The sequence below is a fragment of the Calypte anna genome, chromosome 3, assembly GCF_003957555.1.
Source record: "Calypte anna isolate BGI_N300 chromosome 3, bCalAnn1_v1.p, whole genome shotgun sequence".
NCBI classification, from domain to species: domain Eukaryota; kingdom Metazoa; phylum Chordata; class Aves; order Apodiformes; family Trochilidae; genus Calypte; species Calypte anna.
This window is the reverse complement of record NC_044246.1, coordinates 101,237,659-101,262,581: the sequence shown is the minus strand read 5'-3', so window position 1 is coordinate 101,262,581 and position 24,923 is coordinate 101,237,659. Positions and strand designations below refer to the sequence as shown.

Below are 24,923 nucleotides of genomic sequence, written 5' to 3'. Positions count from 1 at the left end.
AGCGCCAGCACAATGTTCTCCCTCCCCCATCATGGCTGAAAATGTGGATAGCTGCATTTTGCACTGCCTCAGGTCCCTATCTTATTTTAAAATTCAGACACGTGCTGAATGTTTTGTAATAATACAGCCACTTCTTAAAAAAAAAAATTAAAAAAAGAGACACTATTCATGTTATTTCTGTCCTGAAGCTCCAATCTTCTTAAAGAATGTCAGTGGGATGAGGAACTGTTGGACTGCTTCAATCTGCAGCAGAGCCCAGGCATAATGGTTTGCTAATCATATCCAGAAGTGAGTTTGAGTAAAGACAAAAATAAGGACCTGAGGTGTAATGCTACATGGCAGTTAAATTATTTAGCCAGACACCTTGTTGAGTACCTCCCAGTGCTGGGTTAAGGCACGAGACTTCAGTGCCAGACTTTTAATTCACCATCCAGCCTGGTGCCTTATCCAGGTCTGAATTCTTTATGCCAAACTCTTCCCATTTCTTAACCCCACATTAGTCACTCGCAACAAGAATTATCAGCTGTTTATCTGAAATCATATGACACACCTACTGATGGCTGATAAAGGCCTTTTCCTCATCTCAACCAAACCATTCATCTTCAGGAGCATGTTTGGCAGCTGCCTCCATTGGCTGCTGTGGTGGCCCCACTGCCACACCTTGCTGCTGGCTTTTGGTGGCTATTTTAATGACTGCAGTTAACACCACACCTGAGAATGTTCCTCTTAGGAACTACCTCAGGCTACCAAAAGGAGTTTCATGAGGTGATATTTCCACATCACCCAATCATCACACCTTCCCTTCCTCATGGCATCCTCCTTTCCAGACCCAGAGGGCTCCCAGCCCTCTCCTTTACAGAGCAGCCTCTCCAGCAGTCCTGGAGATGGTGGCTGCCAGCTGCAGCTCTGCATCCTACTGCCCAGGAAGGCTACACATACCTTTTACAAGAGGAGAATTAAAAAAACTGCTCCTCTTCACAATTAGGAACAGAAAGCTGGTGGGTAGTGGAACTATAGGACCATGGTATCTGGACCACACATGCCCTCACATGTTTGGCTTAGCCTTGTGGGAAGCTTTGGCTCATCTGGACCCTTGCTGTTAAGTACAAGGCAGAGGGGTTCAGAGTTAGATCTGGCAGAATATGTCTTCTGCACCCATGAAGAATCTGAAAACTTCTGGGTTTTCATAGTAGAGAACAGACCAAGCTGATGCCTGCCCCATCGATATACGTTCTGAGACTCCAGATACATGCTTAGTCATGTACACAGAGGATGCTTAGGTAGAAAAAAAGGCAGGAGTCATTAAGAAGCTTTTGGCTTAGTACAGACATATTCTGGTCAAACAGGTATGGCAGCAGAGCTTAGCAGGGAGCAGTTTTGTTTACAGGCTTGAGAAACTGGGTTTGTGACAAATGCTGGATCCTCAGGCTCTGCAGCACCCAGAAGCACACAGTAGCAAAAACTGCTCTAACTGCTGTGCTGCTCTCTGCTCTTTCAGTAGCACTGGGCAGAGCTTTTGTGTTTTCACTTACTAGTCAGTTTTGTCATAGGTCACACACAAATACCTTACAGAAGCTTGTGGGGAGCTTTCAGACAGAAGCAGTTTCCAGATCCCATTTTTTTTCTATGTGAATCTGGGCATGAGTTTCAGGAGTGGGGATGGGGTTAGGAAGATGACAGGCACAAAACTGAGTGCTGTACACTGAAAAGCTGTATGAGCTTTTCATGTTGAGAACTGAACACTATTATCTATTTGTCTATGGTAGCTGCCTGTGTAGTGTGGCATAAATGTCAACGCATCAAGTGGGAGGTAATGATCACAGCTGGGGGCAACCTTTAAAAATCAGCTGGGCTTTTTATTCTCTCTTTTTACTGGCTTTTTTTGCTTGTGGATTATTACTCAGAGGTCTTCTCTGTGATTATCATAGCTATTTTAGACTGCAGGTGATGCTTCCCATCCCCCTGCCCATTGATTTGTGGTAACCCTACCATCAGAATGCAGTTTATTCAGAACAGACTAAATTTTGTCAGAGAAGGAAGTTGCTTCAAGTCAGTACTGGTATTTAAGTACTTGTGTGTAAGTTACCATGCAGAGTCAGCAAGGGTACCAACAGACTAATGTACACATTAGTTTTTAAGATATGGCTTCATGGCACACTTGAAAGAGGGATAACAAGCCTGCATCGAAGTACAAGTGAATTAAAATATATAATGGGGGAGTTTCCACTTTTCTCTGTCCACATGGGAAAAAAAATACAGGTAGATTTGCTATGATGCTTTCAAACCTTTCATGCATTCAAATCTTAAAGCTTCGCATGCACATTATTAACAAAAAAAAAAAAAAAAAAAAACAACCAAAACCTAAAACAACACCACAAAAAAAACACATCACTGTCTTCTATGTGATCTTCATAGTTTTTTAAAGAGGTTTGCTCACCACAGCCTTTTAGGAAGTAAATTTAGGTCATTTCATGGAACATGAATATGTTTCTCCCGAGGAGAGGACAGAGCTTCTGTCGCAAGGTCAGATTTCTGAAGTGGTAACAACAGGAGAGGAAAAACAATCCTACAAACCACAGGTGGCTCAGGAAGTTTGGAAACTTCCATTGGGGCTGGCACTATCTGAGGCTTTCTGTGCTCTGCTGCACAATCCAGCCTCTGGTTTTTTTTAAACGTAAAATAGAGAAAACAATATAAACGTCAGACTACTGTTATGAAACTGAATTTCTCAGTATTGACAAAGGCTCTGAGTTCCTTGGGTCAGTACATAGGGTTCATATGTAATATAGACTACGTATACACAGAAGTAAACACAAGTTCATAAATAGACTCTGGGAGCAGTTCCCTGCTGGATTTTCTCCAGGAGATCAGAAAATAAGGAGGAGGGGAAAGCTAAGTGTGCCTTTCATTGTACATGATTTGTTTTTCTCACTAAGGCTACATGCTGTTCAGGACTATTTCTAGGAAGAAGGAGGAGATCATAAAAACCAATCAAAATACACTGTGACTTTGCTGACTAAGAAGAATAAGAAATGTGCAGAACAAGAGGTGGTTTTTAACTCAAATTCCTGGGGAGAAGTGTCACAGAATGCAAGGCAGCATGAGGGTATTATTCCTGGAGATTAAGTTTGGGATTTGTTAATATAAAAATCTTTAAAAGTCTTTAGAAATATTTTAGAACATGTTAATAAACCCTTGGCCTTAACTGAGGTGAATTGAGTGATAGGTCTCAAGAGCTGTGACACAAACCTCCCCCAGCATCATGGCCAAGACCATCAGAGATCCACCCCTGTCAGTGGAGGATCATGAATGGTATTTTTTGTTACCTACACAAGGCTGCTTTTTCCTAGAAGGGAAAGCAAGGAATTTAAAACTCCATTTTGTAAATAACTCGTACAGAGTATGTTGGATTTAAAGTACTCCTGCATTCAAATGGATGAAGGATCATTAAGGGCTCTGTGAAAAATTAACACCTCCTGATACTCCAGATTGTCAGGATCCATTTTGAAATTAACCTCACAGATTAGAACATCAGCAAAGAGCAAGACAGTGAGAGCAAGAGATAATCTGCTCACTGTAGCAGGCTTCAGGATATTTACTTGTTTTCATTATGCAATGCCCACAGTGTAATTATTGCTATGTAAAGTGATTCCTGCAGAGAGCAAGCACATAGGTCCAGCTTTTTCTTGTTTTTAAGGTGGCGACACAGGACTACCCTTTCAGAGCCTTTGTCACCCAGGTGGCAATACACATTATGTGGCATCTGTTGAGCAGGAGAAAAACTCCTACCTCTGGGTTGGTTTATTAGTGTTAGTGATAGTGAGAAACTCTCCTATATTCAGCCCAGATGCACCTATCTGACTTCAAGGACGGAGAACAGTTCCCCTGACTTCAAGACCACCTTTCTTAAGTGGGATCAGATCATGGGGCTGTCCCTCTTACCTTAGACAACTGTAATCAAGAACCTGGATTCCCTTCCTAAGCAACAGGAGTGGAGCATTGCTAGTACACAATCTGTTTCACCTACCTTAAGATGGCACGACACAGAGCACCTAAAAAAGTGCTTTTCTCTAAGTGGACCTGTGGTCTGCTGCAGGAAGACCATTTCTGTAACTGCCCCCTATTCTTTTCCCTCTCCATTTTTCACCCTTTTCCCCCACAGGATAGATCTGGCTTCGTACTTGCCCAAAGCATGCTGCTTCCATCAGGGGTTTTTCTTCAGCAAAGCTCTTATGGGCAGTGGAAAAATGACAACAAATATGAATACATTCTGAAAATCAGTACTGCAGTCAGAAGAGCTCCTTTTTTGTCAACATTAAATTATCTCGGGTCTTACAAACCAAAAAAAATTGCACTAAGACATTCTATACTGCTGTTTGCTTGAATTTAGCAGTGCTTAGAAGCTTCCATTGTGCCCCACTTTGCCACATGCTGTACAGGGACAAAATGGAAAGGCTGTGCCTCTCTTCTGTGCAATCCTCCCTAATTTAAGCAAGTGAAGGACTTCCTAATGCTAACATTCTAAAGTCTGATCGGTCATTCACTGGCTTGTCACCAGCTTTATTAATACAAGAAGGAGTAAGACGACATTAATGCAGGCAGTGCAGGATGAGCTTAAAAGTTTGCTTAATGTGCATGGCCCACGGAGGAACGTGCTGCTTGGCTGCTCCAAGGTCAGGGAGTGTCAAGAGGTGTGCTGGTCCATCGTTCCCAGTGTCCTGGTTTCAGGGATGCTTGTCTAGAGATACGTAAAGCCGTTTTACAAAGCAGAAAATAAATCACTGATGCTACCAAGTCAATAAAGCCAGTGGTTTTCAATAGGCATGCCCTGGCACAAGCCAGCTGAAGCGAAGGACTGCCTTTCCCATGTGGAAATGTCCTGCAGATCCCCAGGGAGTAGCATCTTCCCTAACTTTGGCCAAAGCCTAAACGAGATTAGAGTTCCCTCTGGAGGAAGTGGAGAGGTAGACAAGATTTCCAGGGCTATTTACTTCAACGGGATTTTTGCCTTTGCAAAAACGAATCCTGAGGGTTCGAATGAACCCTCTCTTCCTACTGAATTAAAATCTGGGAAAAAGTCTTTAGTATCCTATTTTTCTCCCTTTAACGTGGGTGGAGAGGAAATGAGTCCATGTGAAAGCAGAGGTGGAAGCCCCAGGGAAGCTCTGGGAATCCCTGGAGCAGCTAGGATTGAGGCTCCCTCCCCAGATGGCGTGTGAGGAAAGGCTCAAGGACAATGCCTCTGGCCTTTGGCAGCCCTCCTCAGAGGAGGCTGAAGGCTCCCTCCATCTCCAAACCAAACCTAAGAGAACGCATTATTGGACTGGATGCAACCCAGTTCTTTCTTACACTTCATATGGGTGCTCAGTGGAAGGGAAACCTTTTCCCTACCAGCAAGTGCCCTATCCCTCTGGATCTGCCATCTCTCACCCCATCCACCTCACCTGACATTAGCTCCCTATCTTAACCCAGCCTTTCTTCCTAGTCAGGTTCTATCACCACAGGCTGTCTCACTCATAGTCCTTTCCTACTTAAAGGGAACAGAAAAAGTGCCCAGACCATGCAAAATCTAATTATCTGTAGTAAACACTGGGTTAACACTTAGTCCAGCACATTTCCATAATGCTTCAACCATCACAGAAACCTCCCTCTCATACTCAGTTGCCCAGGACCACTGAGAAATCTGAATTGGGAAATTTGACCATTGCTTGTCCTACTGCACTGACCTGTCAGCCCTTAGGTATGTATGGCCTGCAGGAAACTAGACACATGCTTTGGGCTTGCAGTCATTAAGTGATGGTATTGTATGTTTGTCTATTAATAAACTATTCTTGCCTGTTACAGAGTTATGCTAAGAGAAAATGCCATTCCCCGTTGTCTTCTTTGTTTCACAGGCCCTAATGGAGATTTCTTTTCTGTGCCATTTCCGGATCTACAGAGATTTTTCCAGCAGAAACATGAAGTGAAAGAATATAAAAATCAGTGAACTAATCACCTAAGTAAGAATTACAGGAAACTACTTGTTCTCAGCTATACCATTAGGGCCTGACTTCTCGAGAAGGAAAAGAGACAGAGAAAGTATATTAATTTTGAGCAAAACATAAGCTTTATGGCATAGTTTATATCCAAATGTGTTGCTGCAGAAATAGCTTGTGGGCTCCTACTTTACACATCTAATATAGCTGGTGGAAGGGAGAAGAAGGGAAAGATGACATGAAAAGTAAAGCACACTTCCTTCTCCCACAATTTCAATTCCCCTCCTTTCATGATGCTTTTAACATAGAGGGTGCAAAAAACATTATTGTGCTTATAATCTGTTCATTAAATTCATTAACCCTCTTTTATATACAGCACAGTCTCAAATTACAAAATATTTTATTAGCATAATCCTCTTTTAATAGATGTAGCCACTGCAGAAGTTGCAGTGGGTTATTGACACTCATCCAGTAGCACAAGGGAAAACAGCTTTGTCATCCTGTCTCAGGCCAGTGCTCCACTGATTAGGCCAAGAGTTCATTTTGGCCTCTATTGCACACACAACATAACATTTCCAGGGAAGAGGATTTATGAGCGTACCCAAATATTTTTACCAAAGGTCATGTCTGTATTGCTTAAAACTAGCTCAATTGCTGCATTTTCACTAACCTTCCCAAAAGGCCAGGACTCAGCCAGTGAATCCAATTTAACTAAGGATATAAAGATGAAGGACATTTAAATACCTATGGGAAAACTCTCCTTCAAATTGAATCTGTTTGTGTTTAAATTAGGCCAACACAAATTAAGGAAACTGTTGGTTTTTTGAGGGTATTCATACAAATATTTCTTGCAGTTATATTAATGAGTATATTTCCATTGAATTTCCTCAGTGTCCTTCTGCAGGAAAGCCCTCCTGCAGCTGTCATTAACCCATAAAAACCTCTAAGCAAAAGCAGCTAGACTGGAGGTGCTTGAACATTTATGATGGAGGCTGATCCCTGAACTCTAGAAATTTCTCTTCATTTACTTGAATGGAGATCCCACAAAGCCCTGACCTATACCTCTGCCTCATGTTTCTCTGCCTTCAAGCATTCCAGAAATAACAAGTCCATTATGTCCTAAAATCCTTAGGGAAAGATAGGACAATCAATCTTAATTTCCATTAGTTTATGGGAAAACTAATTATTTTATTAGCAAAGCTATGCAGAAATCCCAATTAATGTGTAAGTAAAAATTAACCTTGAGATGCCTGATGATAAATTATTTGCTTTTTAAGAGGTCAGCTCTATCCAGTAGCAGCTTGCCATATGGAGGATGTTAACACCAAAGCTGTACTACGTGCAGAAGGTAAGCAATGAGAATGGTGCATCACACCCCAGTAAAATGCAGAAAAAACCACCCCTGAAATGTAAAATAGAGGCATAGAGGTCAGTAAATGAAAAACCTTCACATGGTCTGCAGGTATACAAAATATCTGGATGTAAAGATACACCCAGATTAACTGTCTTTTGTTTTTTTAAGAGGTTACCTCCAACTTAATTGACTGTGCTTGCTGCAGGCTGTGAATGATCAGATTGCCTCAGTTGTCACAAGCAGAGCAGTACTAGGCCTCAACTATAAATAATGTGTGTGACCACTGGAGGTCACTTCTAGTTTAGAAATCCTACACTTCAGAGGCCTTTTGGCACCAACATAACTTCTGCAAAACCATAAAGGAGAGGAACTGGAGTATGCAACTTGTTTAGGAAAATTGATTTTGAAATATTCTTTTCAATTTAGGATATTTTGTAGCCCAAATAATTCTAGCAGATTATCTTTATGGAACAGCTATTCTCACTACATTTTTCTGTATTACAGAGTTTTGCAATATGGCTATTTTGCCCTGAAAGACAGAAACATTAATAAATCAATTAACTGAAACAACGACTATAGGATTGGGTTAGAATGAAAAAGAACATATTTTTTTGTCTTTCTGTTATGCAGATACATTACTCTATGTTATTAAAAAAATAAAATGTCAAAACGTTTCATCCGATCCATAGGTCAAATGTCTACCACTTAGCTGAAAGGTTCCAGCTTTCAGGACTTTGTAACTGGAGACATAAAGAAGAATTAAAGTAGTGATATCCTGTGTACTGCCTAGTTTCTAGATTAATCCTGCTAATTCTTACTTCTATGAAGGGGTTATGCTTAGATGATTGCTATGACTGACTTCTGAGGCAGATTGCATCAATAAAAAATGCATTTTAGACCAGTCTCTACATTTTTGGTTGGGGTTTTTTGCATATTTTCTTGTTTGCTTTGATTCTCATGAAAGGGGGCTGCTTCCTGCCATCTCTTGCTTGGCAGCAGCCACTCCCTTCTTTCTCTGCATTCCCTGTCTCTATTGGACAACAGAGAGTTTGCTGATCCACTGAAGCAGTGCATTTCAGCAGGGATGCCACAAAACCAGCATTGCTGTAAGATCAGACCAAGGCTTTTGCAAAACTCAAATGACAGGAGGGGAAAAAAAAAAAAAAAGGAGTGCAAGAGAGTAGAATACAGAACACCCTCCATCAAGTATTTTCTTCTTGGCCTTTCAAAAGGAAGGATGGAGAATTTGTTGTAAATAGGCTCATCTCCATTGCCTGGTAACAGTGCTTCTAATATAGCACCCAATGTGTTCAAGTAAATTATTGCTCTGATGTGCTGTGGTCTGTGGTTTTGATTGTGAACTTCCTTGGAGACTGTAAAGATATAAAAAAATCACAGCTTGCCACTTGTTGAAGATTTAAAGAGCTGTAACTTCTAAGTGGTACTACTGAGGGATAAACAAGCTTTTGACTCCAGACTCAGAGTGCCATGGTACTGCTGCACAATTTTCCAAGACACTGAAACCTCATCTCCAGAGTACTTACTGAAAGTGGATATTTTTACTTCAGTTGCTAAAACCTAAGCAAAACTGAGGCACATGCACACAGAATTCTTGCTCACAAAAAGATGATCCCTATAGGACACAATGCAAAAGGCTCTGCAAAGGTGAAAACTCTCCTTTGAAGTCAGATTTGCAGGGAAACTGCCCCAAAACAGCAGCAACAGGCAGTGGTGCAGTTGTACAGAGAGCTTAGGGTTGGCAATGAAGATGCAATAGAAGGCACCAGCTTCAGTTGGAATAATAGAGACCAAAGGTTAAATGAGAAATGGTTTCAGGAACTTCTTTGTCCTTCTGCATTCATATTTATGACATTGTACAGGACGTCTCTCAGTAAAAAATGGTGGCTGATTTTCCTGTGAAACTGGCTACTGGTACGAAAGAAAAAATTACTTCTGAGTATGGTTTCAGGATCACTTTGCCTCCTCTTTTCATGAACTGCCATCCCAGGTGGGATGTGCCTTTCTAATACAGTGCATTTAACCTGAGAGCAGAGGATCTTCAGCTGAAAGACAGTGTGTCCTGCCAGGATGGATACATACAAGGCTGTAAAATGTACCTTTCTCACTGCTCCTTTACTACATTGGCAAACACAGATTTGCTTTCTGCTCCTAAATTCGGTTCCACACCCATCAGTAGACCTTGACATATGCAGCTTCATTTGCAATTTCTTAATTATTTCTAGCTCTAGATCCACAAGACCATTTTCTCCCTTTTCTTTAACATCCTCCCCCTTCCTGTTTATATAATTTTGAGCAAAGTAGAAACCTGTTCTGCATTTCCTGAACCATTTTGCCATGAATGCTCTTCTCTGACGATTTCCCTGGCTTCTAGCCATTAAAACCAGAGGATGCATGTTCTGAGGTAGCAGCACAATGGTCTCTTTTCATGTGCACCCCATTATGGCACCCACGGCCTCATGGCTCCCTGGGTGAAGGTGTTGGGAAGCACTCAGTTGATGACAGCCCAGCCCTTATCTACTTGTCTATTTGGGGTAGAAGCTCTTTGGGAACCTGCAGTGTAAGCTCCAGAATTCTGCTGCTTTTCAGGAAGCTTTTCTTATCTCCCAGAGACAGGGGACTTTAAATGGAAAAAAAATGTTAGCCTTTGTCATGACTAGTAAGAGCTTGATAAATTTTTAAATGCAGACTTCTGAAAGTGAGTAGCAGGAAACATATAATGTTTTTAAAAGTCTCAGATTTTAAAGCCGCCCTGGTTCTCAGAGATGTGTTTGTTCTTTCTTTCTCTTTGGATTGGATTTTTTTATTTGCTTCACTCTTACAAGTGTTTTACACTTACAGCCCAGTTCTCAGTGTAGGTTTTGCTTAGGCACTCAGTCAGGACTGCTGAACCTTACCCCTGGACTGACTTGTCCTTAGGCTGTGGCCTTGACATGGTGCAAACTCCTGCTCCAAGCAAGATTCAGCTGTCACAGACCACTATAGGAGTAAGATAGTTGGAAAAAGAAGTTAACACTCCAATTGCATTTACAAAAGCGTAGGATAAGTGTTACTAAAGCATTACTCATCACGAAAAGAAAGGTTATCATGCAGAAGCAGTGTAGGCGACAGGAACTGAGAGATGAAGCAGTTGACAGCCTTGGTACTGTTTGCTACCACTTACTGTCCTTACAGTCTTTCATCCCCGTGGACTGAGATGAACTTTCAGGTCTATATTAAGACAGCACAGGCCCTCTGAGACATGATCTCCAGACACAGAAAGATTGCTGACCTCCAGCAATTTACTCTAAATAAAATGCAAAAGGATTTGGTCTCTGATCAGCTCCCCAGAGGGGTGATCTGTTAGGGTGGGGGTCAATGACAGGGAAGGATCCAGGTTCAACTTATGGTTTATTTTTTAGTAGGTGGGAAGGCAGCACATGTACTTGATGCTGAAAAAAAAGATCTGCAGTGAATACCTCTGAGACTTATTTACCCTTGCACAAATACATCCTCCAGTGGCTGAAGTGACAGTTCTCTGAAATGGGAGCAAGGGGCTGCAATCAGGCAGCATCTGCTCCCCAGACTGCAGCTGCAGCCATGGCAGGGGAAGGGCACTGCAGGGGAAAGGAGCTCCTGCCTCTGAAAAGCCTGAAAAGCAGCTGCCAAAAAGTCCAGAAAAATAAAACAGAAGAATGCTCACCATTAGCCCTGTACATAGGGCAGTAGTTGAATCCTTGTGCCTGAAATTGTACAGATCAGCTTCAGGTCAGAAAGCCAAGGGGGAATCAGGGCCTGTGTGAGAGATCCTTCACTGGAAAAGGTCCACAGTATGGGGCAGTCCCAAAGCCCAGACCATTCCCATCTGCAGGTAGAGCTGGGTACATTCCTGCTGTCAGAGTAGCTGGGGACATCCTTGATGCAAAGTGCAGGAGACTGGAGGTAACCAGAGCCACCAGGTTACTGGCTCTGATCTCCAGCCAGACTGAGCCAACACAGCACTGGTGGGGTGAGAGCAGCCTCTGGCCCCGGCCCACTTTAAGCAAGGTAAAAGTTTTCTTGCAGTAAAAGTCTCACAGTGAGAGGCAGATAAATGTTTTTAGATTTCCAAAGAAACTGATGCTAATTAAACTGTTACCCCTCACTGGAATTCGGTAAATCCAAGCCTGCCTGCAGCCCTGCAGAAGTGATTGTTTTATCAATGACCTAGGGGTTTGGCCTGGGACTGGGCAAAGACTGATTAAAACTTGTCCTTGAGAAGCCAACCAGTCCCCCTCCCATGGCAGCATCACCTGCAGCTGTAGCTCTGGCAGCAGGTAGCAGCTTAATTGCACCAAGGCTTTGAATTTCTACAAGGCTTCTCCCAGAGAGTCTCAAAATACAATATAACTTTCAGGCTAAGTTTAAAAAGTTGGGGGGAGGTGGGAAATGAAGGTTGCAGTTTTTGCATGAGCCCACTTGCTTTGGGTGCCCAATACAAGCAGCTCAAGGGGGATTTTCACAGATGCTCAGCCCCTGTAGTTCAGGTGAAATTTGTAGACAAAGCTGTGAACATAAAGGCCTTGAGCCTTGAGTATCACAGAGCAGAGTGGAAGCACTGAAAAATAAAACTGAGTTTTGCCATGGGTCATATGGGAAATTTGATTCAGGAATTTGCACAGACCTCCTTGTGTCTTCTGTGCCTTGACAAGCCCAGTCCTGCTCTAGAATTCAGTCATAATGAGGGTGGGTGAGTACTTTCAGTGTCACTCCTAGGTATTTTTTTAATAAAATGTGAGGAGCATTGACAGCACCTATTAGCTAAACTATGTAGCCCACAGGATTTTATTACTTATCAGCTGGAAAAAACAGTCTTTATGAGGTCAAACTAGGGAAACATACTACCATGTGGAGTGCTTGGAGATGTTTTAATAATATTCTGTTTTCTTCAGAGTGGGGTTTGGTTTTGGTTTTTTTTTTTTTTTTTTTGCTAAATATGTTACCAGTTCTCAACACCCACCATAAAGTGTAAATCAGAAAATCCTGTCATGGCTCAGGTGCTGGGAATGCTGCGGACACAGCAGGAGGGCAGCAATGCTGGGACACACATCAGGCCAGGCATTCGTTTGAGTACTATTGCTCTTTGTCCCCAAGCTGGAGGAGTATAAATGTTCTCCACACATAACCCATCAGTGGCTGGTTTGGGCAGTATTCATTTGGAAGAGAATCTCCACATCCACCAAGGAATCCTCCAGTCCAGCTGATTGCTCTCCCAGCAGAGCAGCAGCCGTGCAGCCTGAGGTGTCTCCCCAGGGCAGCCTCACACCATCCCTCATTGGCAAGGCAGCTGCCTTACCTGCAGCATGGGGATTTCAAGCACTTTCCTAAAAACAAAATAAATAACCTCTGACTAAACTGGCAAAACAATGAAAAATCTGGAACCCAAGCAAACTAATTCCTAGGTTAAAGGGCCTTCCTTGATGTCCCCACCACCAATCTCATCCCTGCACATCACACTCTTGGCCAGATGCCAACAACAGCAGTGACACAAACCCAGCTGCCACTGCACTCCCTGCATGTGCCTGTTGTGGTCACAAAATCTGAAACCAGGTTTCTGTGCCCAGCACACACCTATCCTGACTGCATCCCTCCTTTGCTGCCATTTATGGCCCAGCCTGACTTTTTGGTGTTATGTAGGCACAAGCCATAGTGTCTCCATCACTTTGCTGGGATGCTCCAGCAGAGCAGAGCAAACAAGGAAGCACAAGGACACCCCACAACACAGCAGTGTCCAAGAACTGGGAGCAGGGGTGAGCACAGTTTCAGGGAGGCACAGGTGAGCATAGGAATTGTTCCTTTCCCTCTCCAGCTCCCCCAGCCCACCTCATTTGGTGAATATGCTCAAGAAGAGACAGCCTTGTCAAAACACTGGTGGCACAGCACTGCCATGATGACTCTTCCATCACAGTTACACCATTCTCCTGAGGTGGATGTACTGTCTGCTGCCCATCTTCCTGTACATCCAGCAATTCTCACCTCCTGAGCCATCACACCTTTCCACCTTTGCAGGCTGCAGACTGGGGATATCACCAGTGCAGTGCTTTAAGGGGAAAGGGTTGGACAGGGGAGGCTTAAGTCTGTGCTTCCCAAAGTTATCCAGAACTGTGAAATAAGCTCTCCCCAACACAAGAGAATACTGTAGCATACAGAAGCCTCTCCCCTCCTTAGATATGGGCTGAACTCATGCAAGAATGGGCTAGCGGTGTCCACATTTGAATTATCCATACTAAGTTGTGGCAATGTGCTATAGCAATTGCAGAGGATTTATAATTATCCTAACTTCTCAGGAATTCTATAAAAGCAAATACCTAAGGACAGTATAACCTAAACAGTCCTTCAGGTCATGCTGCTCCTGCAGAGTTCTCCCTCCTGAACATTCCCATTTCCGAACACTGGTATTGGTCATGTGTTTCTAGAGTAACTTCACATACCATCACATTGCCAATGACTGAGAAAAAGTGAAAAAGAAATTGGGCTACTTATGCAGGTTTTTAAGGTAATTTTTTCCTTGCTGCTTAATTTATATAGTTACCAGGAAGCTGTCTTCCTAAGAATCTTTCTGTTTCACATCTAAAAGCACTTGCTTGTGCTTATATTCTATTACCACCATCCCCAGTGTTATATTACCTCCTCTCAGTGGTGCATAATTTATTTGTTATGATTTCTCCATTGAAAAGGACATAAGGGTACAATCTTATTCATACCCTTAGAGAAAGAAAATATCTGCATGAAATCATATTTATGTGATCTTGGGACATCATGGTAAATCAGAGGAAGTGTTTTGAGCTCTAGATGCTTACAAAAACAAATTTTTGCTCCCGGAAGCATGTAATTTTTTAATCATGCTACATTTCAAAGCCTAGGGCTCATATGTTTATCTTTGCATTTTTATCAAAGAATTTGATAAATTTAATATCAAATATTAATATTCTATCACATTAATATTCTAAAATATTAATATGCTAAAACATATGTATTCTGTCATCCTCTCAAAGGACCAAAATTTTCTTTGTACCCTACAATACATTGACATGCAGAAGGACTTCAGTAAATCTGTGGAGACAAATGGTCCTTCTCTGACATCCTTATCGGAAGCCCAGAGTCAGCAACTCCTGGAGACCAATAGCAACAGTTTCAAATGATCTTTAACACATCTATTTCTATCAGAAATCCAACATGCTTTATATGCTGCATAACACTGTTTATTTAACTTGTAATAAACTTACACATTTTTTGCAGAACAAATTGTTCAGAGCAGTGGGATCTATGGTTTCTCAAGGCAGTTTAAGAGACCTACATCTGAAGGAAATTTCCAGAAGGAAACTTGAGCTAAAGTACATGTCATACAACCACGGTAGTCAAAATGTTGTGTGGCATATATCATAAAACTGATACCCTGAAACCACTGATGTTTGAAATTAAAAAAAAAAAAAAAAAGAAAAAAAAATTAGATCTCTGCCCTCTTTGTTTATACTCAGAATTTGCTTCTTTTTGAATATGGTTTAGACAAGCCTTAGCACCCCAACCATCTGTAACCATTTGGTTCCTAGCTCCCAGTCTGCAAGACTGCCCAGTCTATAAGAATGAATGGCACTTGAAATTTTCCACTTATGCCTCAGTAAGAAAGCAACATCTATAAATTATCATCCTACCCATGAAAAGGAGACATTTACCAGTGCACAAATACTGTAGCTCACCAGGAAATCTGTGTCCTGATAGTGAGTACAAATGGCATTGCTTTTCATCCTCTCTGCATGGTCTTCTGAAAATGAGACTTTTTTAAAATCCACATTCCTATCATCAGCTAAATCAATTGCTTTTATACCTTGTACCTTCAAAAATTGTCTCTGATAACTCCTTGAATACCTGCAGAAAACAGCTGTTCTATGCTTACAGAAACATTTGTGCCTGACAGCAAATACTTAGAAACCATTTTAAACATTGACATTTCCAGAAAGACCATTTCTACTGTTAATGGAGCACCACTACAGATTGTCTTTTATTAAGGCAGCTTCTCTTTCTGAAAAAATCAAGGCAAGTAATTTCTGTATTTGTAATAGGGGTCTCACTAGCTCATTTTCAATGCAGACATGCAGAGAAAACACTTACACAACTGTTTACATACTTTTTCCTCCCTTATACCTAAAAAGTATCTTTCAGCAGTGCTCATTTGGCCAGAGAGACAGCAAAGGATACAGTACAGAAACAGCCAGGTTTTTTTATTGCATCTGCCATACACAACAGAAACACAAGAAGGTTTTCCCCATTCATTTTTTAAATTCCCACAGGTAGAACTAAAGCAGGCAATCTAACCACCTATGACACACAAAATTCAACAGGAGAGTAAAATATGTTGATGATAATGAGTTCTGAATAGGTTCACAGACCACAGCTTGTTATTTTTCTAGAGCTTTAAATTATACTTATGCAACCTTAGGGGATAAGCTCTTACCCAAGACCAAGGGGAGCCAGTTGGGGTCTCTGGCTGGTCTTCCTCCTCAGACGACATCCTGAGCTGTTAAATTCTCCCCTGTTCTTTGCATATGCTACTAGACCCTCTCTTGATTTCAGCCATATACAAAAATGCTTCCTTGAAGTTTTAGCTGTTGACAGCAAAGCTCCAGAGAATATAATTTCCCAGCTCTGCTGTTTGCTTGCTAATTTTACCTGCTGAAGTTCTTGGAAGCAGAGCCAGAGCAAGAAATCTGAGCTCAGTAAACCAGAGCACGCTTTCCTTGCAACTGACTCCTCAAGTGTCCTAATTAAGTCATAAGGTCCAGTGAAAAATTAGAGCCTGACAAACACAAATTCACTTCAGTCAGCATCCTTTCATACATGATTTTTATGGTCATCCAACTTGCTGATTTATTGAAATTTTCACCCCCAACATTTTATTACCATCATTAATCATGTTTAGTACAGATTTAATGGTGCAATTTTTTTTTTCAGGACAGGTTCCTAATGTCAAAATCTCACTTTGCCATTCTGCATAGCCACACAACTCCACAGCCCTTGTTCTATGGATGTGAAGGCAGCTTTGCAATCCATTTTAAAGAGGGCTGGTTTCTTTTTTATTTGTTCTTTTTAGTTCTGTACCAGAGGGTAGAATCCGATTGTTACAGATGTCACCCTATGCAACTTCAGACAAACTTGCTCTGTGAAAATTCTAGGTCTGTAAGAAAGGACTGCAGAAACCAGCATCTTGAAATCACTTCTGGCAGCTGTGAGGAATGACAGCTTTGTCTCAAAGATCAGACCTAGGGAAGGCTTTGTGCCTGAACTGACCACTGATGCACAGATATGATATACTTTCAAACCCACAGCCTTTAGCTTGAATTTCATTATTTATTATTTCTCTACTTTAAGGCATGAGGCTGCAGTAGTTGGTGAAATACAATTTCTATCAAAAGAACTGCACCCTGCTGATACATCCCTGACTTCAGGCAAAGGCTTCTCTATCTTTCTCCTGAGTTATGTAGCAAAATGGGCTATTTATAGCACACCACTGCAGGAGAGTCCTAACATTAGCATTATCAAATGAATAAATATGCCCAGCTATGTTTGATATTTAACCCTAAGATATATGAAAATTCATTAAGTAGGAAAATAAGTGATGAAAAATAAAACTTTGGAAATACAGTACTCAGTAGAGAACTAGCTGCTTGCTGGCACATGGCCTCTCATCACTGTAAGCATCACTAAGCTTGGCAGTATGTAAGGACAGAATAAAAAAACTGCAGCCCTCTCTGCTAGCTGGCAGCAAACCAGGCATTGTCAGCTTGCAGATAAATGTGTCACAGTCACACAGGCTGTGGTTTGGCAGTGTGTTGTTTTCAACAGAAACAACAGCAGCAGCTCTACTTTTGTCCTTACCCCAAGCCCCAAAATATCAGGCTTTTTAAATTCTGTGACAGTTTCCTGAGACAATTTATTCTTTGGTCTCCAGAAGAGCTGTAACATGCCATCTGAGGGGTAAACTTCCTGATGCCTGGAGTTGCCTTAAGCTTTGAGAGTACTGGGAACCTGTGCACCTTTGAGTTATTCGTGTGCACCACCAAAAACTAACACAGCTGCTGCAGATGACTAACATGGCAAAGGAAATGTCAGCTTGCATCACAGCACAGGTATCAGGTAAAAGCAACACACTCTCAGATCACTCCAGTCACTCACTGGGCCTATGGAAGCCCAGTGAGCTGCCCTCAGCATCCCTCCTGTGCTGGAAGGCAGCCTCCTGCTGCCAGTTCTGACCTGCTCCTGCCCCTGAAAATGCCACTCTGGCCCACTGGTGCCATTCCCTGATGGAATTACCACCTTGATGGATGACTTAGGATCACAGGATATTGACTTGGAAGATATCTGGAAGAGACCTGATTTTCAGGAACAGTGATCCTTACTTAGGGGTTTCCACATTCCACACTAAGTTGTGCCGGGAGAGGTTTAGGTTGGACATTAGAAAGAATTTCTTTACAGAGAGGGTGATCAAACATTGGAATGGGCTGCCCTGGGAAGTAGTGGATTCTCTGTGTCTGGAGATATTTAAAAAGAGACTGGATGTGGCACTCAGTGCCATGGTTTAGTAACTGCAGCGGTAGTGGATCAAGGGTTGGACTTGATGAACTCTCAGGTCCCTTCCAACCCAGTCGATTCTATGATTCTATAAACATGGAATCTGAGGTGGCTCAATAGCCAAGTCACTCAAATTGTAGGCTAACTCTTCCAAGAGAAAACAGCACAGCACTTAATTTACCAAGATGCTCAAGTTACTAATTTCTGTAATACACCAGATCTTAAGACTGCACGCACAGAAACCCATTTATTAACTATCTGACAGATCACATTTTCTTCCTGGAACAATTTCAGGGAAGGAAATTCGATTCAATTCTTCTCATTTCAGCTAAACAGGGAAATACCTGTTCAATGGCATTTCTGATTCTGCTGAAAGGTCTATTCACTAAACTTAAAAGATAGGAACCACTGTTTGGTGGAGTAATTTTCCACTGTTCTGCACATTTCTTCTACTAAATTTTCTTTCAAGCTGTAATGGGTAGTCATTGCAATCTATCAGAAATACTGCATAAGTCATTGTAATATGTTGTGTAATGTTTATTTATAAATTCTTCAAGAAGTAGCCATCTTTCCCAGCATCTTTCCCAGCACACTGTACTTCTGAAGCCTATTTCATATTCAGCACCAACCAACTTCAGGCCATTTCTGTTTTCACAAGGAGGCACTAACAAATACGAGCAACATATATGAACCCAATGTCTGCTGCTCCTAGATCAATGCATCTGATAGTCTGGTACCCTGTGTCCAAGGCATCATCAAACACTTCTGACCAAGACTTCTGGAAACTGAATAATCACCAGATGTAAAAATAACTTATTCCATAACTTTCATAAATTGGGATGGTGGGTTTCCTACCTTTTCCCATTTCTGCCACTTAGTCCCCTTCCCACTTCCTCTGCTGCCATGCCAGCACAGCCAGAACACTGCCTCTTTTCCTCCTTCTCAGTGCTCTCCCACAGCCCCAGTAGCTGCTTTTCCCTCACTCTGTACCCATTTTCCCACTCTCAGGACTTCCCGAGTTTGCTGCTACTTTCCTAGTTGGTGTTTTCAACCACAGACACACATGAAACACAAAATTCACAGAAAATACTCTCAGGCTCACAGTTCCCTTTGGCTTCACAACAGTTCTGGGACTCCTGCTCGGCTCACAGCCTTCGTGAGATCCAGTAGCTACAAGATTCAGTGGATAATTATGCAATGTAAACAGAAATCTTGATGTCAGTTTTAAACACTGCCTAATGATTTCGTTGCACCATGACACAGAGTAAACAGAAGCCAGCTTCTTTTTATAAACAGCATTTGTAAGTGTTGTATCATGAGAAAGAAAAAAACTGTGTAGTCATCCCAGATAATTAAAATAGCAATATTAGCTCATAGTAAACTTTGTGTGAACTTGATTTTGCTGGACTGATAAGATTGTCATCTTATTTTTAGTAGAATAATTGTCAACTTCGATTTAAATTTAAAGACTCATTTCAATTTAATTTTCATTCAGTTTAAAGATTCATTTAAGGTATCTTTAAACATGATCAAAACACTACTGTACTGGGACAGTGTCACTCACCTAAAATAGTTTAACTTTCTCCAGCTTTTTCACAGTACTGGAGTTGTCATGGACAAAGCATATGGAACTGATCTTCTCTGTTTTCATTCTGTAAAGGCTTTTCCTTACAAATGTCCATAGCAATTCTAGCACTTTAGTACCTGAAATAGGGCTGTAATAAGGAAGCTGCTGATTTGAATCTTTCCTGTTTTGCATCTCCTGCAGGGGTAAGATTCAAGATGCTGCATGTTCAAAACAAACATGAGCCTAATGGGCACATAATGCTGCCAACCTGCCCCAGCACAGGTGCCGTCTTGTTTTGGACAGATCTGTGAGATTTATGGCTGGTAAATCAACAGGATTTACAGGATTATTTTATATTCAAATAGAAACAAATCATTCCATCACTGAAAAACAGGTTCTGTGTGTTTGCAAAAGCACGTTCTGCATAGGTGTCATATGACTCAGAACTAATCTGGTGGTAACTGCCATACTCTGTGAGCCAGTAACACTTTTTCGAAGTGTTACTGGTCCCTGTGTATATTAACAAGTAAAAAAAAGCGGTTTCCTGTTGTCTCTAAAAATAAAGAAAAATGTTAACAGTGCCACTCAATGTTTTCTGTATCACCTCAGCACACACTGCCAAAATAGTTACTCTTTAGTGTGTTCAGAGTTTAAGCACAAAATCAACACATCAGTCTTGTGCCAAGTGTGAAGAAATTTCCTTCTGCTTATACTGCTGTGTAAATCAAACATTTCAATTTTCTTGAAGATCTTAATCAAAACCACATTTACATATGAAGCAGCTTTATGAAGCCTTTCTTAAAATACTGGCATAGGGTTCCAAGCATGTTTTTCTCACTGAGCAGGAGTCTTGCTGCTATATCCAATACCCCATCAGCCTCTTAATAAGTCATCAGTGGGCAATGCCAGCAACTGGGCTATTGCCTCAAAACTCCCAGACTTGTGTCCTCCATAGTCATCAAGAGTTATTTTAGAGGCTGTCAAAACAGGACTGGAAATGTTATAAAAGCATTTGCAAAATACCAGAACAAGTGAGAATTTCTTCAGGTGAAGATTGGAGAAGGGATAAGGGTTAGAAGATAACCAATGGGCAGTGAATGTATGGGACTAGTGTTCTTTTTGTTGAAGAGCTGCATCCCAAAGTAGGAAAAAAAATAATACAGATTTTGTTTTACTCCAGCATAGCCACTGTATTTCAGTCATTGCTGATGAAATGTTTAAGGTGATACCACTCTGAGAAACAGTTCTGGCACCATCATTTCTGCTACAGGTGCCATGGCAGTGGTTGGGGAGCAGACCCCAGGAAGGAATGGTCTAATGACCTCTGCCAAGCACTGCACACAGCCCAGCCCACCAACCCATGGCAGATGGCAGGGATCTCTTGATTTAGATGCTTACACCACCCACCTGAATTCTCCCTGCAGTGGAAATCCTGATTCACACAGATCCTCACTAATGTACTTGCATCCCAGCAAACACTTCCTACTCCAGCCAGGAGCCTGACAAGACCCCAAGCTTCTTCCATGCTGCTGCCCCCCATTCATAGCCCCCACTTCCCTTGCTCTGTTTTCCACCCTGTAAACCTCTCTCTTGACCCTTCCTTTGGGTTGTTTTTCTATTACTTGTACCTCTTTCTTTTTATGTGAGTGACACATTTCACCAGAGTGTCACAGAATCAGCCTTTGAAAAGCAGCCCCCTCTCAAGCAATATATTTAGCAGCTGCTTTTAGATGCAGCGTGGGAGCTGAGATCCGTACATTTCCTATCACCACAGCACGGGGCACTTGCTAGGGAAAGACAAAATCCCTTACATCCTCTAGTGTTCAAATAATCTGTAATGCCCAGGTGATTAGATACCAGACATAAGTGATTAAGTGTTTGTGAAGAGTGCTTTGATAGTGGAGAGGGGATGGTAAGAAAGAAAATAATGTCACCTTCCCAGTAACCTTCTCTGTATTTGAGTACTGTATTTTGCAGAAACTGAAACATAAACTACTTCACTTTTTGACACACAATATAGAACATGCTAACAAGAGTGTCTGCAGGTGATAATAGTGAATGATTAAACCAACAAGCATGGAAAGCATTAGAGAAGGATGCAAAGGCTGTAAAAGGTTTGGTAAAGTATGCAAGCAATGATTTTTATTTTGTTTTGTGCTACTGTATTACCAAGTCAAACAATGTGATGGAAAGCTCTGTCTTCTTGCTACATCCAAAGTCAGAAAGGAAATACTTAAAATATTTGTGTACATAATGGGCATGGGCCAAGTTTTCTCACAAAGGTCACTACCACTGAAAACCAGTAATACCCTCCCACAAAAGGCAAGACAAGAGAAGGGTGGAAGTGGGGCCTGGTTTCCCAGTCCTACACGTGCACCCACAGTAAACAACTACAGCACGAAGAAGCTGCAGCACAGGATGCCAGTCCCATCCAAACAGATTTGGTTTTATTTATAACTGTTATTTATCTGCATTACTGTGCCACCTCAGATTCCTGGTAGGACACAAACCCTATGTTGTCCTTCTCTCTGAAAGCTTATACTCTAAGGGAGCTTAGCTTGTAAACTGGGTCAGGGATGAAGAAACTTTTGGATGGAGCTCTGAAGAGTGGCTCTCCCTCACTCATCCACCATTACTTTACTGGCCCCCTGTGAAGAAATGCTGTGGTTTTCTATGATGTTGGGTGCATATCTAATTGTACAATGGGAAGTAACTGCATTTTGAGTTCACAGTAAGTGCATATCTGGTCTTAGAACAAGAAGTGTTCCACCAGACAATGAGCTACACAAGCAAGCTTCACCATATATGATTGCTTATTGTATATAGTCCATGATGGAGAATAACTGCACTTGGTCACAGGAGAGGCAGAGGTCTGGTGAGGCCAGGTTCTGAGACTTCTGTCTTATAGACAGAATGCAGTAGGTGGGTAGCTCAAGGAGGAGCAGGTTAATGTGGAAACAGCACTCAGAAGTATAACTATTTCAGCCTGTTAGAAGCTGCATTTTGTCAAAGTTTTGAAGAATTTGTGGCAAAAGAAAATTCTAAAAAAGGATGTGAATTACTTTATTTACTTACTATTATATCCTTCAGGCCTTTTTTCAGTTTCTTGGGAAAAATGGATGTCTAAAGACTTGCAAAGCAAATCTTGGATCTAAAATACAGGAAAATTAATAGACACTTCGTATATGTTGTTTAAGTGTTTGGATACAGAAGAGGAGATTTCAACTCACTGTCTTTAATTCTATATTTCTGTATAAACTCTTATACCTTTGAGGCTGTGTTATGCTTTAGGCCATTAAGTAGTACTGTATTTTCTCTTGATTAGTTCAGAGCATTCCCTAGTTATATTAACTCCTTTCAGCTAACCCTTTGTTTATCTGCATACAAAAACATACTTGGCAGTCCTATACATCACCAAGACAAATGTTCATGCAACATGAACTTTATTTATAAAGGATTGATTAGACATGAATGCCACACTTCTGTAAAAAAAAAAAAAAAAAAAAAAAAAAAAGTTTAAATTAATGAGCTGGTGAAAACTGAACAGGTAACACTATTTACATAAGACAATGCTCACCTTCCTTCCTGAAACTTAAAGTGAATTCTCACTCTGAAATAAGGACAATGAAATATAGAAATATACTGATTTCTAGCAGTTAGCTTGTAAATAGCAACCTAAGTCTCTCAGATTTACAGAACTTAACTTTCTGTGTAAAAGAGCCTAAATTACCTCTTTGGCATAGTCATACTGATGTCTGCATTTTCAAGACCAGTACTGTGATCAGACACCTAATGGCATTTCATCAGCACAGTATCAATGATCCACCCATTGGTGCATACAGCAAGAAAATCATATTAGCTGTCTTCTGACAGTGTCTGTACTTATCCTTTCTGCACCTGGACTAAGTGAAGTTAACACTGATTCTTTAAATACAAGCAGGAGGTTTGCAACTCAGAGAATATTTTCAAAAACTTAGACAAAGACTGTGATCACTGACTTCATATTTAGAGCATACAAAATATCATGATGCCTGGTGCCATTCTAGAACATGTTTTTAGAGTTCCACCTGAATTTCTCAAAGATGTAGTATCCATTTGCTTTTTTTGAGGCACCTTGGCAAGAAAATATCCCCAGAAAGTGTATTGGGAGTGTTTCAGAACAGTCTCATCTGCTGTCTTGAGCACACAGGCCCAGCTTGAAGTCTGAGGCCAGTGCAACGATTTAATCAGAACTCAGAAAACACCACTGTTCTAGATAATAAGTCACTTGCAGATCAGTGTCACCATTTGACCTCTTCCATTACTCAAGGTAATTATGGTTGCAGGATTAAATGTTCAGATCTCATTTTAAAATCTACTTTCTTGACTCTATTCTTTATGTTAAGAACCAGACATATAATTATGCTTCTATCCCAAGAGTCCTGTATGGTAAAACTATCCACTGTGGCACTTGTTCCAAAAAATAAGGCTTCAACTGAGTTCCCACTATTAAAGAAATGCATTTTACAAATCTTCATACAAAAAGCCTGTCTGGATCAATCAGTGGCAGTGTACTACAAAACTGTAACAATTCCTGTTGCCTTGCGCCATCTGTTAGATAAATAAGATTTGTAAAACAAAATCTGCTCCTCAGTTTACATTTCCTATTTCTGGAATGTACAAAAAGTTTTCTAAACCTCTCACTTATGGATTTGTGTTTTGTTTTTTTCAAGAAGTGCACTCTTTGACCTCCCTTCTGGTCCAAAATGATTGCTGCCGTGCCTAGTAGCAAATTTCTAGGTATTAAGAAAGACTTCCATCAGACAATTAAATAAGAAAAGTCACTTCAGTGTTGGGAAATATGAAGATAAATTGTCTGATTGGGTATCATTCTAATAAACAGGAAAACAGTCCTGTTTCTGTTCAGAAGGCAGAGCCTCTCAGAAGTCATCTCACGAGACAGTGGCAACTAGTCTCTTGGATCACTCAGGAAATGTGCCTCTTTTCAACTAAATGTGTCGTCCAGTCAAGAAGAAGAGTGGTCTGTCCTCCTTTGCATTGGCAGTCTGGAACTCATCCCGCAGCCGGAACTGCCACTCATCTTCCAGCTCCAGCCGCACAACCGTCTGGCGGAGAGAATTCCGATCTTGACAAATCACACACAGGGTGGCACCTAAGCAAACAGTTACAAAGAAATCCACATGACTCTCCCCTTTGTTCTCAGATCACCCAGCTCAAATCACCTCTTAGCATGTGGAGCCCCACCACATTCACAACAGAAGTTACAGAAGTTACAACAGAAGGGCTTGGGAGAAAATGAAAACCCTCATGTAGGACTGATCTTCATCTCCCTATTTATCAGGGCCTTCTCATGTAACTTGAGGTACCTAATATTTAAACTGGAATAGGACAGATTTAAGTTAGATATTAGGAAGAAATTCTTTAC

The 24,923-nt window shown here is 41.3% G+C and overlaps 2 protein-coding genes across 5 annotated transcripts in view; both read right to left on the bottom strand.

Annotated features, from left to right (window-relative positions):
• Positions 1–15,981, bottom strand: part of LPIN1 (lipin 1) — a 77,317-nt gene extending 61,336 nt beyond the window's left edge. For all 3 annotated transcript variants that reach the window (XM_030446845.1, XM_008495027.2, XM_030446846.1), the window contains exon 1: positions 15,818–15,981. In XM_030446845.1, coding sequence (XP_030302705.1) covers positions 15,818–15,874 — 57 coding nt within the window. In that variant the 5' untranslated portion in view covers positions 15,875–15,981. The remainder of the gene's footprint in view (positions 1–15,817) is intronic.
• An 8,505-nt stretch (positions 15,982–24,486) lies between these two features.
• GREB1 (growth regulating estrogen receptor binding 1) overlaps positions 24,487–24,923 on the bottom strand; it is a 50,955-nt gene continuing 50,518 nt past the window's right edge. For both annotated transcript variants that reach the window (XM_030447813.1, XM_008495053.2), the window contains exon 32: positions 24,487–24,650. In XM_030447813.1, coding sequence (XP_030303673.1) covers positions 24,487–24,650 — 164 coding nt within the window. The remainder of the gene's footprint in view (positions 24,651–24,923) is intronic.